The following is a 14735-nucleotide window of genomic DNA, read 5'->3' on the forward strand; positions in this document are numbered from 1 at the left end:
TCCCCTTCCCATGTGTATCTTTGTGTGAGAAAGATTATTCTATTTAGTTTTTCCCCCTATTTCTTAGAGTATATCTTAGTACCATCAATGATTCCCCCCTCCCTTTTTCTTTCTATCCCCCCCTTTCTCCATATCATCTTGATGCCCCAAACTTTCCCTATGCATGATTCTTCTTACTATTCTAATGATGCACACAATTTTTGAGTTATACATTACATTTTCACCACAAATTAATATATATAAATTGATATAAATGTAGTCCTTATAGAAGAGAGTTTGAATAAAAGAAAAAGATAACAGTTTTCTCCTTTTCCCTTTCCTTCACATTTACTTTTTCATGTTTTTCTTGCTCTTTTGTTTGGATATCAAACTTTCCACAGAACTCTGGTCTTTTCTTTACAAATGCTTGGAAATCTTGTATTTTGTTGAATACCCATACTTTCCCCTGGAAGTATATAGTCAGTTTTGATGGATAGCTGATTCTTGGTTGAAGACTCAGCTCTCTTGCTTTTTTGAATATCATGTTCCATGCCTTACAGTCGTTCAGAGGGGAAATTGCTAGGTCCTGTGTGACCCTGATTGGTGTTCCTTTATACTTAAATTGTCTTTTTCTCTCTTCTTGTAAGATTTTTTCTTTTGCTTGGAAGCTTTGGAATTTGGCAATTACATTCCTGGGAGTTGTCTTTTGGGGATTTAGTGTAGAAGGTGTTCTGTGAACTCTTTCAATGCATATTTTGTCCCCTTGTTCTAGAATCTCTGGGCAGTTTTCTTTGATGATATCATGTATTATGATATCAAGATTACTGTTTATTTCTGACTTTTCTGGTAGATTTTCAGATTGTCTCTCCTTCCTCTGTTTTCCAGGTCTGTTACCTTGTCAGTGAGATATTTTATGTTGTCTTCTAATTCTTTAGTCTTTTGACTTTGCTTTATTAATTCTTGCTCTTTTGCAAGATTATTGTCTTCCAGTTGCCTGATTCTGACCTTTAAAGACTGGTTTTCCTTTTCAGTTTCGTCTGACCTGTTCGAGCTGTTTCTGCATTTGCATATTTTGGTCTCTCATATTGCTGAGTTCCTTTTGCATTGTTTCCCATTTTTCTGCCATAAGACTTCCATCTTTTTGATAATTTCCAATTTAAATTCTTCAAGAGTTTGTGGAAATTTTCCATTTCCTTTGGAAGGTTTTGGAGCATTTGTTTCTGTTTCCTCTTCTATCTCCTCTGTATTTTGTATTTTTGCTCCATAAAATGTGTCCAAAGTCACCCCCTTCTTCTTGATTTTCTTGGTGTTTGGAGGCTTTTGCACTTCTGTACGGTTTGCCATCTCTATCTGAGTGAGGAGGACTGGCTCTTAGTGTATCTGTCTGATGGTCTGAGGCTTTAGCCCCAGGCAAATTGTCCATTCTCCACAGCTGTGCTGTCTTCCGGGGAAGCCCAGGGTCTGCCCTCCCCCACCTGCTGGCGTTTAAGGTGTTACTGCTCTCAGTTCCCTCCAGTTACTTCTCCGCTGCCTTACTTCCACACTCTGAGCCTGGCACAGCACTGTCTGTAAGGTACCTCAGTGCCTTTGCTGGCCCTGAGGTTTCTGTCCTTTCAGAAGACCCTGCACTCTAAGGGGGGAGGGGTCCTGGCCTCCCTGAGCTCTGAGGGCTCCTGATGAGATTAGGTTCAGCTGGGTTGGTTTGGATGTGCCCCAAAGCAAAAACCTCCAGTGAGACTCAGATAGAGCCCCCTGTCTCTCTCTGTTTCCCTGCCATATGTGTTGGATGCCCAGAGACTGGCCCAGGTTACTTTCAAGGTATGCCCTTTGGAGCAACCCCTTTTCAAGCCTGGCGGTTTCCGTCCTTTCAGAAGACCCTGTACTCTAAGGGGGGGAGGGGTCCTGGCCTCCCTGAGCTTTGAGGGCTCCTGATGGGATTAGTTTCAGCTGGGTTGGCCTGGATGTGCCCCAAAGCAAAAACCTCCAGTGAGACTCAGATAGAGCCCCCTGTCTCTCTCTGTTTCCCTGCCATATGTGTTGGACTCCCCCGAGACTGGCTTAGGTTGCTTTCAAGGTGTGCCCTTCAGAACAGCTGGCCCTGAGGCCCTTTTGCTGGTGCTGAGGTTCCCGCTGATGCCGTGGGCTCAGCTCTCTGGATTGGGGGGGTTGGGGTCCTGGGACCTTCCTTCTGCCTTCCCCTTAGACCTGAATGATCTAGGATTCTGGCTTTGGGTGGGGGGGGCATACCTTTTGATCTGAGTCTAGAAGGAGGGTTTCCTGGCCCTGTCCTGTTGTTAAGTTTGAATTTCAGTCCCCTAGGAACATTCAGTTTATGATCTGTAAGGAAGGGTTTTCAGAGGTCTGAACTATTGCTGCCTCCAAGCCGCCATCTTGACCAGAAGTTGATTATTTCTATTTAAAAACATATATAGAATTAATAATCATCTTGTATTTAAACAGATGAATTGATATGGCAAACAAGCAAAGAAGATGCTTTCAATTTTTCTTTTCATATGTATCTGAAGTTCCATTTCCTCATCTTTACTACTTCTTATTCCTCCTCTTCATTATTCTCCCCCTGTCTCTCCGTTCTATTTTTTTCATCTCCTTTTATTTTTTCCTATTTTTTCTTTTCAATAATTTATTTGTCAATGTGAATGCAGTTCTAGTTTCAATGGCTTCACTTTCTGTTAATTCATATAGGTTTTCCATATTTACTCATTTACTTCACATTCATTATATTTATGACTTTAATATACAATATGGCTGATATACAATAGTTGGAAGATAGGGGTTCCTCTTATTTTTCTATTACAAAACAAGCATCTATGAATAATAAATATATTTTTACTTTTCCATAATGCTATTTTGGGATCAATCCTAGAAGTAGGAATTGTTGACTCAAAAGGTCTGGACTTTGCCTAGCACATAGTAAGTGCACACTGACTTGTCGATTTCTTTGTGACTCTTCTGGCATATTGTCATATTATTCTCTATAATGTTTGTACCAGTTGTCCTGTCAACATTATTTTAGAGTGCCTACAGTGTATCAACAATGAATTGCTTTGCAATTTTTGCCATTCTAATGAGAGATAACATAAAATTGTCTTGATTTACATTTTCCTGATTATTAGGAAAATTTTTCTTTCTTATTATTAAGATAATGAAAGCAAGGAGATTTCATAGCTTCCTTTGTCCAAGTTGCTAAAACTCTTCTATCCAGGAAATTTCTCAAATGGTTATAGGTCACACCTGGATTCCTGGCTTTCTGTCTCTCCAAATCTTGTTCCAGAAGTATAATTCAATTTGGTTGGAGAATGAATGTTTTTTTCCTTTTCTTTTGTTACTTATTCTCACATGCCATATTTGATATTGCAGCCATCCCACAAAAACAGATAATATGTGAAAAGTGTTTTGCAAATATTAAGGCTTATAAATGTTAGCTATTAGTAGTAGTATTCTTTGGTTGTGTGAAATTTGAAAAAAGTTCATTGGTTTTGTTGACTAACTTTGCTGATCATTAATGGCATAAAAACCAGTAATAATTTATAATGTCTTCAGTATAGCCTGATCTTTATTTAGCAAGACTAATGTATTCAAAACATTTTGTATCCAAAATATTTTACTTTGCAGAAGAGGGAAAAATTGAGTTTGACAAGTTCTTTGAGGCTCTAGAAGGAATACAAGAATCAGTGGAACCAAAACCGAAACTGAAAGGTAAGAACTGGATTGATTGTGATCAAATGGAATTTCACTTTTATTATTTAGAAACTTGGGGTATTATGGAGCCAATATTTTCATTCAACTTATGTTAGGAATGCAAATGAATATAGAACAACAGAATTTATCTGTGGCTCACAGAATTCTTGAATGGGAATCTTACTTTTTTTTTTCATTAAAAATAAGAAAGTCCTTTCCTTAGAGAAGCTATGTGTTTAATATTGAATTAATTTTGAGAATAGTAGTTCACATGATTACTTTCTTTCTACCTCCACTAGACCTTCAGCTATTGATTCTCTGAATTCCTTAGAGGTGAAGACCTTCTACAGATTCTCAAGTCTTAGACTCAAAACCTTCTCCTGTGGTTCAGGATTTGGCATTAATTTTCCCATAATCCTTTGGATTGCTTCATTTAGGAGCCTATCCCTTATACTGGTTTCTTTAAGAATAACAGATGTTTGCAAAGCACAAAAAAAGCACGTTGTAAACACATACTATTTTAAAAAATATTACAAGAAAGCATAATTTTAGGCAAAAGGACCTCACAGAAAGCTGTTTGTTTCAGAAAGTTATAACTGATCAGTTGGCTAAAGAAGGAATAGGCAGTTATTTAGTTTGGAGAGGAAAAGATTCAGGTAGGATACAATAGCTTTTCTCTGATATTTGACTCTCATGTTGAAGAGTGGGATTAAACTTGTTTTTATTGGTCATGAGAGCAAAACTAAGAACAATGGATGGAATTTCAAAGGTTGATTTATAGAAAATATAATGAAAAACGTTAACAATTAGAGCTGCCTAGAGGTAGTATAGACTACATTGAGAAATACTGGTTTCTCTTCTCTGGAGTTCTTCAAGCAGATTCTAGATGACCACTTGTCAGGGATGCTGCAGAGAGGTTTTTTATTTGGCTGCAGGTTGAACTGGATGCTCTCTTGAAGTTTCCTTCCAACTCTTAAAGAGTTGATAGTTCTTTTAAAGAATAATTCTTTGCTAACTGTATTGAGTGACAGTATCAATACTATGTGCACAAAGGCTATTTGATCATATTAGTTGGGAAACAAAGAGTAATATCCTGAAGGAATGGCTATAATTCAAAGCAAGCAACTTTTCATAAGGCAAAAAAGGATAGGCCCAGAATTTGGGCCATTGCAGAGTGGAGAACAAGTCTTGGTCAGTGGCAGGAATGTGCCACTGTTATGATGAAATGATGTGACCTGTTAGTTTATTAGCTGGAGGTGACTAGCTTTCTACATCAAGAAGTTTTTAGAGCAAGGCACCCCAAAGAATGATGGAAATGCTGAAGAAGGAAATGGGAAATTCCCAAACTTTTCTTACTGAACCATTTTGTTCAGGACTAGCCCTTTTAACACACCTTCAACATATCATGGGGCAATTAAACTCTACCAGAATTACATAGAGAGTGATAGAGCCAAAAATCTTACAAGGATAAGTCAATTGTATACAGATAACAACATCTAAAACATTGCAGATGCATCTGAAGTTATTTTAAGGCTTAGGTAAGTTTATTTGAAGGTATTTTTAGGCCTTGTGTTCAGTGCTCTTGCCCACATTCACAAGGGATCTTAATTTAGGTTTGAATTAAATCTTTTTTTTTTTCTCAGCAGGGTCAAAGAAAACAAAGGTTTTAATCTTATTTCATTAAAAGAACAAGAGTTTACTATCAATTGGTTCATTTTTGTTACCAGAGGAAACACTAGCATAAATAAGCTTCGGTTCTTGAATATTATGTTTATTGGAATAAACTTCATGCTTAGTTTGACTTTCTTTTCTCCTTTGGCTATAGGATGTGGTGACCAGCCAGGACTGCCACTTATCAGCCCAAGTGGTTTGAGGAACACTCTCCTTTTTTTTTAAGTAAATTTGAAGTAATCTCCCAAATAATTGACATATATTTGCTTCTAGGGATACCTGATAATATCCTTGCCTTAAGTAAGATTGCAGTTGATAAAATGGTACCCAAGAAGGATCTGGATCATGTCTTGAAGAGTATTGGGATTGTTTTGTCTAAAGAAACATTGGAAAACATACTTTCTTCTAGTGGTGAGTATTTTATTTTTATAATTTTAATTATTTTTTATTTATGCTTTTATTTTTTAATATAAATAATCCCCTGATATAAGCCTCCTTTTCTTTCTTCCCAGCATCCTTATAACTGAAACAGTTAAGCAAAAATAACCTATTAAGTGACCTTGTCTGACAATATATGTAGTGTTCTCCCCCTCTAATTCCATATCTCCCTATTGAGAGGAGAGAGATGTGCTTCATTCATTATCCTTTTCCTAAGATCAACTGGTTATTATAATTACTTAGAGTTTGGCTTTCTTTGGTGGTCTTTTGATCTACATCATTGGAATCACTGTAGATATTATTCTTTTGGTGCTACTTTATATTGATTTGTGTAGTTGTTCCCATATTTCTCTGAAGTATCATATTCCTTATTTCTTAGGATTGGGGATAGGAACTGGATCTATGATTTTGGTTGATCTGGGGAACTCCTAGATGAGGGAGCTTCCCTTATCAAAGCAGGTTGGGATTTTCTCTGGAACTTCTAGGTCTTAGAGACTGTCTGGAATGTTGAGGCATCAAGTGACTTGCCCACACAGACAGTATGATGTCTGAGGCAAGATGTGAACCTAGTGGACCCCTCGACATACCCCTGATTTCTAACTTATCTCTCTAGAGGTTTTGGAGAGTTTTCCCTCAAGTGATATGAGGACCTTCTCTCTTACTTGAGTTGGGTTATATCACACTTAGTGGGAGAGCTCATTCACTCTGTATACTGTATGATAATCTGTATAACTTCTCTGAGATCTGTTTGCTCTCTTCTTAGATAAATAGGTTTACTTACTATTGATTATTTGTAATGATCTTTTGTGCAACTAGCATTTGGTAGGACGGAACTAAGCCTTTGAACATAAGCGGGGGGTACCTCTTTCTCTTTAAGGGATAGACAAGAAAAGAGTGACTTGAACATATAAACAATAATTCTCCTAAACTAGTGATATTTCCTTAAAGAGGAAGGAGTATCCCAATTTTATAATCACAGCCTTGCTTCCTTCCTATAAGATTCAAGTTTCACAGATTACTACAAGTAGTAAATAGCAAGTAAACCCATTTACGCAAGAGATTATAAAGATTACAATATGCCAGACAATACACAGAGTGAATAGGATTTCCCACTAGAAATGATATATCTCATTATTAGTCAAAGGGAAATTCTCTCTAGGGAGAAAAACTAGAAATCAAGGACTATTGAAGAGTTGGATTTCCTCTACATGTTGTCATCCAAAGTTTGTTCTTTTTCTCTGTGATTTCTCCCTGAAGAGAATCTGAAACTGAATGTGTGGTCCCTAAAAACAAAGAAGGAAGAAGAATGGCTCTGCTTCCAAAGCTTTCATGTCAACTATGCCCCTCATGCAGGCATTCTCTCGATCAACGAGTGGTCGAGAATTTTTTATGTAAATACATCAGACTTGAAGTCAGGGTTACTCATTGGTATAGGAAATCCCTGAGTAAGAAAATTCCTTCTATCATGTTAGGCAGCACCATCATCTCTGCGACTTAAGAGTTTTAGAGAGTTAACTGCCTAGACCCTTGAGAAGCTAAATGGCTTATGAGGATCACATAACCAATACGTGTCATAGTCAACTCTTGCTGACATCAGGACTGACTCTCTGTTACTCCAAACAAAATCATCCATTAGCTAAACTAATAATAACTTGGAATAGAGATAATAAAAGTTTAGAAGTTCAGGTGTTTGAGTAATAATATACCATTTTCTGGGTATAATCTGCTGACCTCATTCGCTCAAGTTTTTTGAACTTCCATTTACTTGTAACTGGAATCTGGAATGGCAGAGCTACTTTCCAGGACTGTTGGGAATAGCAGTAAAATGAATTTCAAGCACTTAAAAAACTAAAAAATAATTAAACTTCTCTTTTAATGATCAATAAATGAATCAATAAATGCATTGTCTGTGAGTTTTGCTCTGTCTCAGTCTTTCTCTTTTTTCCTTGCAGATAGTGAAATGATAGATGTTAAAGAAGTTGTATCATCTTTAAGGAACACTGAGAACTTCTCTACTTGTTTGGGTAAGAGTTGATCATGGTAGGGTTCCAAGCCAGTAGCCAGAGTGATATAAAGGGAGAGTGTTGGACTCGATATGAGTCAACATGTCCTGGGTTTGAGTCTCACTTTAGACACTTAACTAGCTGTGTGATTATGAAAAACTCATTTTCCCTGCCTTGAGCCTCAGTTTCTTTTTCTGTCAAATGAGGAGGCTAATGTACCTGTCATATTAACCTCACAGAGTTATTGTAAGAATCAAATGAAAAGTGCATTGCCAGGGCAGCTAGGTTGGCTCTGTAGATTTGAGAGCTGGGCCTAGAAATGGGAAGTCCTGGGTTCAAAAATGGTCTCTGACACTTCTTAGCTATGTGACCCTGAATCCATTTAACCTCCATTGGCTGGCCCTTACCACTCTTCCACTTTGGAACCAATACACAATATTAATTATAAGACAGAAGGTAAGAGTTTATAAAGAAGTGCATTGCAAACTTTAAACAACTATATAAATATCAATTACTAATGTTTTTCTACACTGTACACAGTATTTGCTTAAATGCTGATTAGATGAATGAATGAACAACTAGAAAAATGGATGTGGAATAGATGATAATATAGTTAGATGGATTTAGAATTGGCTGAAGAGCCATGTCTAAAGAAGAGTCATTGATATTTCTTTGAAATTAAGTCTCTTGTTAATTGTTGCAAGGATTTGTTCTTAGCTCTGTGTTATTTAATGTTTAATTCATCATGGATGAAGGCATAAATGACTTGCTTATCAAATTGGAAGATGGCATCATTCTAGGAGAAATTGTTAATTTTTTGGATGACAGTCAAGATCCCAGGGGGATGAGGTTTTGGGCCAAATCTAATTAAGTGAAATTAAATGGGAATAAGTGTGAGATTTTATACTTAAGTTCAAAAAACTCAATTTCATATTCAATTGATCAACAATCATTTGCCAAGCGCCTACTATGTGCTAGATACTTAGGGGCACCCAAAGCCAAATATGATTGTAACTCCTGCTCTTGAGAAGTTTTGTAATTTAGCAAAGGGAGTCAAAGTATACATGAAGGTATATGCAAAATAATTAAAAGATAAATTCTGGAGTGGAATTTATGAGTAACTTGGGGGAATCAAGAAAACTAGCACTTAGGTTGAGCTTTGAAAGAATTTAAGAATTTTAAGAGGGACAGGTAAGGATGGATTCTACATGTGTGTGTGGGTGGCAGGGTAGGGCAGGGAGGTGAAGAGGACCACCAGTAGAAAGTTATGGTGATGGGAAATAGAGTGTTATGTATAAATAAGAAAGGTCACTTTAACTAGATCTGTATATGATGGGGGAAAATGAGTAATGAAAGAAGGAAAGGTAAGACAAGGGTCAATAGAGAATTTAGCATTTGATATGCTAGGGGTACTAGTGAGCCATTTGAGTTATTGAGTAAGGGAGTAGTGACATGGTCAGACCTGTACTCTAGGAAGATTATTGTGGCAGCTTTGTGGAGGGAAGATTGGAGAGGATTTTGAGGCAGAGAGATAATTTGGGAGGCTAATGTTTAGATGAGAAGAAATGAGTTCACAGGCTAGAGTGGTCACAGGCTAGAGTGGTGGTTGAATGAGTGAGTAGAGAGAAAAGGGGGGGAGATGTGGAAGTTGTGGAGGTAAAATTGACAATATTTGGTAACTTATTAGATTTATGGGGAGGGGGAGAGTTAGGATTCAAGGATGACACTGAGGCTTTGAACCTGAGTGACTAGAAGGATTCTGCTACCTTCACTAGGAATATGGAACTTCAGAAGAAGAGTGGTTTGGGGGGGAAAAGATAACAAGTTCAATTTTATATTGAATTTTAAATGCCTTGTGGTTATAGTCAGGGCACCATTAGAATGTGAGTGCTTTGAAAGCAGGGGCTGTTTTTATCTTTCGTTGTATCCTCAACACTTAGCACAATGCCTGGCGCATAATAAATGCTTAATAATTTTTTAATTTATTGTTTCATTTTTAAGTCCCTAATTATAGAAAAATGATATTAAAATCCAAGCCCTAATTCACTAGTTTCTCAGCTGTCATAGTTAAGAATAAATGTCAAAAGAACACAATATCTAAATACAACAAAGCTAGTTTTGTTCTGTTTAGATGAAAAATTATATCATATTGTACTGTATATTTGAATGGGAATAGAAATTTACATGGCCAAAGAATCAGAACTTTAGAGTTATTGGAATCTTAGAGGGCATGTTGTATCAGAATAGGAATCACCCCCTTCCAACTATATGGCTAAAGACAAACCTTGAACCATTGCTTGAATTCCAGTGGGGGAGGAAATCTGTGTCTCCCCATGCTAGTCCTTTCCATCCTGGATTAGCTGTAATTGATTGAAAGTTTTTCCTTGCACCAAGCATGTATATCTTCCTCTTTGTATCTTCTAGCCATTTCTCTAAGCTCTACAAAACCAAGTGAAATTCTTCTTTCACATGGCAGTCTTTTAAAATTTTAAAGACACAACTATGTTCCATTCTTCCTTCTCCACCCCCACTCCTAAATCTTTTCCAGATTAAATATTATGGGTTCCTTCAATGGATCTCAACAAGTGCAGGGAGAATTTAATTTTTGTCTTTGTATGCCCAACACCTAGCAGAGTAGGGGCTCAATAAATATTTGTGATTAATTAATTAATAAAGTATAATCTCTAGCTTCTTCATCTTCTTGATAGCCCCCCCTCTAAACCTTCCCTAGTTTATCTATGTATTTTTTAAAAACTTTTACCTTCTGTCTTAGAATCAACACTATGTATGATTCCAAGGCAGAAGAGCAGTAAGGGCTAGGCAGTAGGAGTTAAGTGACTTGCCCAGGGTCACACAGTTAGGAAGCGTCTGAGACCATGTTTGAACCCAGGACCTCCCATCTCTAGACGTGGCAATCTAGACAGACAAATTTTCTAGTCCTGACTCCTCCAAACCTTTAATGTTCCTCAATTCTCCAAAATATCCTTTTCTCCAACTTGACAGCTGATAGTTTTTTCTCCTCCTTTACAGATTAAAGTCCATTCACCATGTTTTCTTTCTTGCCTTCACTATATCTCACAACATGTTAATATAATACCCCATTGACTCTTCTTTCCAAGGTCAATAGGGACAGATTGGACAATATTAATCACTAGCCCCTTCTGATTTCTTTTGCAGATTTACCCCCTCAGTCATCCTCTGTCTCTAATCATTGATCTCTCCCTATTTACTGGTTTCTCCCTGCTACCTACAAACAAGCCCTTGCTAGATGCTGCCATGACCTCAAGCTATCACTCTATGACTTTACTCCTTTTCTTAGACAAAAATCCTATCCACTCATTGCCTTCATTTATTCTCTCACTCTCATCTGAACTATTTGCAATCTGGTTTTTGATGTTATTACTTAATTGAAGCTACTCTTTTTTTTTTCTTTAAACCCCTACCTTCTGTCCACAGAAGAGTGGTAAGGGCTAGGCAATGGGGGTCAAGTGACTTGCCCAGGGTCACACAGTTGGAAAGTGTCTGAGGCCATATTTGAATCTAGGACCTCCCATCTCTAGGCCTGGCTCTCAATCCACTGAGCTACCCAGCTGCCCCCTGAAGCTACTCTTTTAAAAGCTCCAAAAAATTTAACTTCTTTACCAAATCTGAGGACTGTCCATAATCTTCTTCCCTCATAATCTCTCTGCAGTATTTGATACTGTTACCTACCTTTACCTGCTTAATACTCTCTCTTTTTGTTCTATCAGAACCCTGGATCCCAGGATAGAGTACAAGTTCCAGTGGGAGGGGTCACAGGAGGATAGCTAGATTACAGACAGCCTGGTTTAGAGCTGGTTCAAAATGATCTGGTATGCTGGTTCTGGGCAAAATAAGGTATAAAGTTTACCTGTCAGTGTCTAGGATCCCAGGGGCAGAGTTTAATGTAAAAGAGTTGCTATTGCTAGAAACTGAAAAGACATTGAAGGAATCCTTCTTGTAAGAGTATTCAGCTCAGAAAAGCGATTTTCCACCTCTTGGTATAGTCTCCTTATTGTAAGGAAGAACTTAAAAATTCACAAAGACATTTAAAACTTCTTACTTGTTAAGAATTGAATTAATCATGCCTCAATTGGTGCAAAGTTTAACTAGTGAAGCATTTGTTTTTTCTAGGAGAAAAGTTGTTGTTATTAAATTTTATATAGCCCATAAGTGAAATAGCTCATTCTGAATTATTTTAATTTTGTTGGTAGCACTGAAAGAGCTCGTCACTCAAATGGATGAAGATAAAACAGTTCCTCACCATGTAGAAGATGTATATTCACAAATACGTGAGAAAAATTTACCTCCAGAATTGAGGGGAAAGAAGTTATCTAGTCAAGAAATCGAGGATATAACTGGTTCTCATCCTCTTAAAGGTGAGTTGATGAATTGCTAACCAATTTTTATGATGGGCAAAGAAGTACTAAAGTGAGGCCATTTCCTCCCAAGGGTTTTGGACTACTTTGCCAAATGCTACTTCTCAGCAGTACTTCTCAGCATTTGCTCTAAAATTGTTCAATATAGAGAAGATTTGGAATGAGACAACTCTTTCTTGTACCCCATTTGAGGTGGTTGTTGTTATTGAAGTATCACAAAATTCTTATATAAGTGGCCACCAGACCAAAGGAAAACCAAAATTGTCCTTATAGCCTCTAGTGGATTTATGTGGTTGTTTAACATCTATAGTATTTCATATAGGAGTAGTGTCATTTCTAGAAGGGATGTGCTATCATCTTTCTTCCCTTTTACTCCTGTCAGGGAAGTTTGAGGAGTTCTGGGGCTCCTAAAGGCAATTTAAAAAATTTGTCAAAGAATAAAATAATATACATTATCTTCATAGCCATCAGTAATACATGTCCTGGAGTCATTCTTCAGGAAGCAACATGATATAGCAAATAGAATGCTGGGTTTGGAGTCAGAAGAGACCTGGATTTGAATTCTACATCTGATTTCTGGGAGTCATAAAACCTTGGGGAAACCATCTAATCTCACTTTTGTAAAACCGGAATAGTAGTACTAGTCTCAGAGGGCTGTTATAAGTGAAATACAACAAAAGGGATACCATTGAGAGTTATACAGTAAATATAGGCAAAACCTGCACTATGGAAGAACCTCATGCTTCTCATCAAAGCCTGTCAATAATCCATTCCTTCTCTGAGCTGCCTAATTCACTCCATTCTGCTTTCCCACAAGCGGATCTAATTTCCTAGATGCTATAGTTACTTTCACATTCTCTTAGGGTCTTAGGGCTAAATAATAACCTTATAAGAAGAATTACACAGGTCCTGTGGGTGACAGTAGGGAGTAGTTTCATAGTACTTTGTGGGTCCTAAAAACTCTAGTTCATAAATCTCCACTTGAGTTCTTTTGTGGTTAATAGTTACTCAGAAGACACAATTAACTCAAAGCAGAGGTATTTACTGAACTAATATTGTAAGAATGGCATCTACAAAATATTTACCCCATAAAACTGGGGTTGGTATATAAGTAGAGAATATATGTGACCAAGGTGACTCATGCTTCTCATGCTGCAGAGAGCCTCAATATCCTTTTTCTTCTAATGGTATCCTCACATTGCTTCCCCCGATGGGCATGTCCACTAGGGTCCCTGAGCCTGTCCCTATGGAGTGTGCTGGCTCCTCCTAGGTGAATAGCCTGTGAAAGATGGTGATATGCTTATAATCTTCTAGCTTGGGCTTCAAGACGTCATAGGAGAAGGGAGAAGAGAAACATTCCCTCTCCTAACAAAAGGTAAAGAATGATTCTCTCCAAAAAGCTGAGTTCTTCCATAGCTGGTTTTTTAAATAGACTTCCAGAATTCATTCTATTTCCTTCTCTGACTACAGGGCATGTTTCCTGCTGGGTAGGGTGTTTTCTACTGGTCTAGAGGAAAATCATTTGATTGGCAGTCCCTGATCATCCCATCCTCCCCTCCTTCATACTACACATAATTCTAATCATTCCAAGATCATGATTTATAGCTATGAATTATCAGTAGAAGAAAAATTGATATTAAAGCAGTGGGCTTTTGTAGCAGTAAGCAATTTGAGTTCCTTATACTAATCACACTGCCACTTTTTAGCTTGATACAGTCTTTAAAAGTTTCACAATTAAATATTACATATCTTTGCTGGACCTGTGATTTTTATTAGCATGAGAAGAAAAAATTTAAAACACAGATTAGCAACTCATCTAGAATTTAGAGAATCTTAGAGAGTCTCCTAGGGCCAATAAGAATATAAGTGACTTGTCTATGGTTACATAACCAGGGTATATCAAAAGTAGAATTTGAATGAGGTTTCCTTGATTACAGAGCCTGTCTTCTGTCCATTCTGTCATATTCTCTTTCCCTCTATATAATAATTTTTAAGTTTATTATATGCCTGGTAATATTTGCACATCAGTCCTTCTTTTAGTAACCTCAAATTTACCTTCCAGATATGGACATAATGAAATTCAACATGTTTATGAATATCTTGGCTCGGAGCAAGGACTTTCCTGTGAAAGATGGTAATATGTCCATAATATAGAAAATGTACCAAATGAAAGGGGGGAAAACTGGGTAATGGATATATCATTGCCATTTAAATTGGGCCAGGATCAAGAATCCTAATTTATAACATGTGTCACCAATCACTGGAGTGAGTGGTTGATTTCTCTTTGATTTCTGCCTTTCCACTTGCGCAGGAGAAAAGTGATACCTGCTGAAAGCTTCTAACTTAAGGGATAGTGGGTGAACGGAAGAGGTTATTTGTCTAGACCAAACCCTGTTAAAGTGAATTATGAGGAATCATTCAAAATATTTGACCATCCATTGCTGCCTTTGGTAATCTCTGTTCAAAATGGAAGCTCAAAGCAAAACTTATTGTCCATAATTCAGATCAAGGTTATAAGAAAAAACCTGGTCTTCCTAGCCTTTCTTAC

The 14735-nt window shown here is 37.3% G+C and overlaps 1 protein-coding gene across 18 annotated transcripts in view; it reads left to right on the top strand.

Annotated features, from left to right (window-relative positions):
- Window positions 1-14735, top strand: part of EFCAB3 (EF-hand calcium binding domain 3) — a 722802-nt gene that overhangs the window by 59118 nt on the left and 648949 nt on the right. For all 18 annotated transcript variants that reach the window (XR_008916397.1, XR_008916396.1, XR_008916398.1 and 15 more), the window contains exons 17-21: window positions 3613-3696; window positions 5623-5760; window positions 7740-7811; window positions 12023-12187; window positions 14250-14321. Coding sequence is in view for 15 of the 18 variants with exons in the window: in XM_056817026.1 (XP_056673004.1) it covers window positions 3613-3696; window positions 5623-5760; window positions 7740-7811; window positions 12023-12187; window positions 14250-14321 (531 nt within the window). In the remaining 3 variants the exon portion in view is untranslated. The remainder of the gene's footprint in view (window positions 1-3612; window positions 3697-5622; window positions 5761-7739; window positions 7812-12022; window positions 12188-14249; window positions 14322-14735) is intronic.

Source organism: Monodelphis domestica, chromosome 2 (genome assembly GCF_027887165.1).
Source record: "Monodelphis domestica isolate mMonDom1 chromosome 2, mMonDom1.pri, whole genome shotgun sequence".
Lineage (NCBI taxonomy): Eukaryota > Metazoa > Chordata > Mammalia > Didelphimorphia > Didelphidae > Monodelphis > Monodelphis domestica.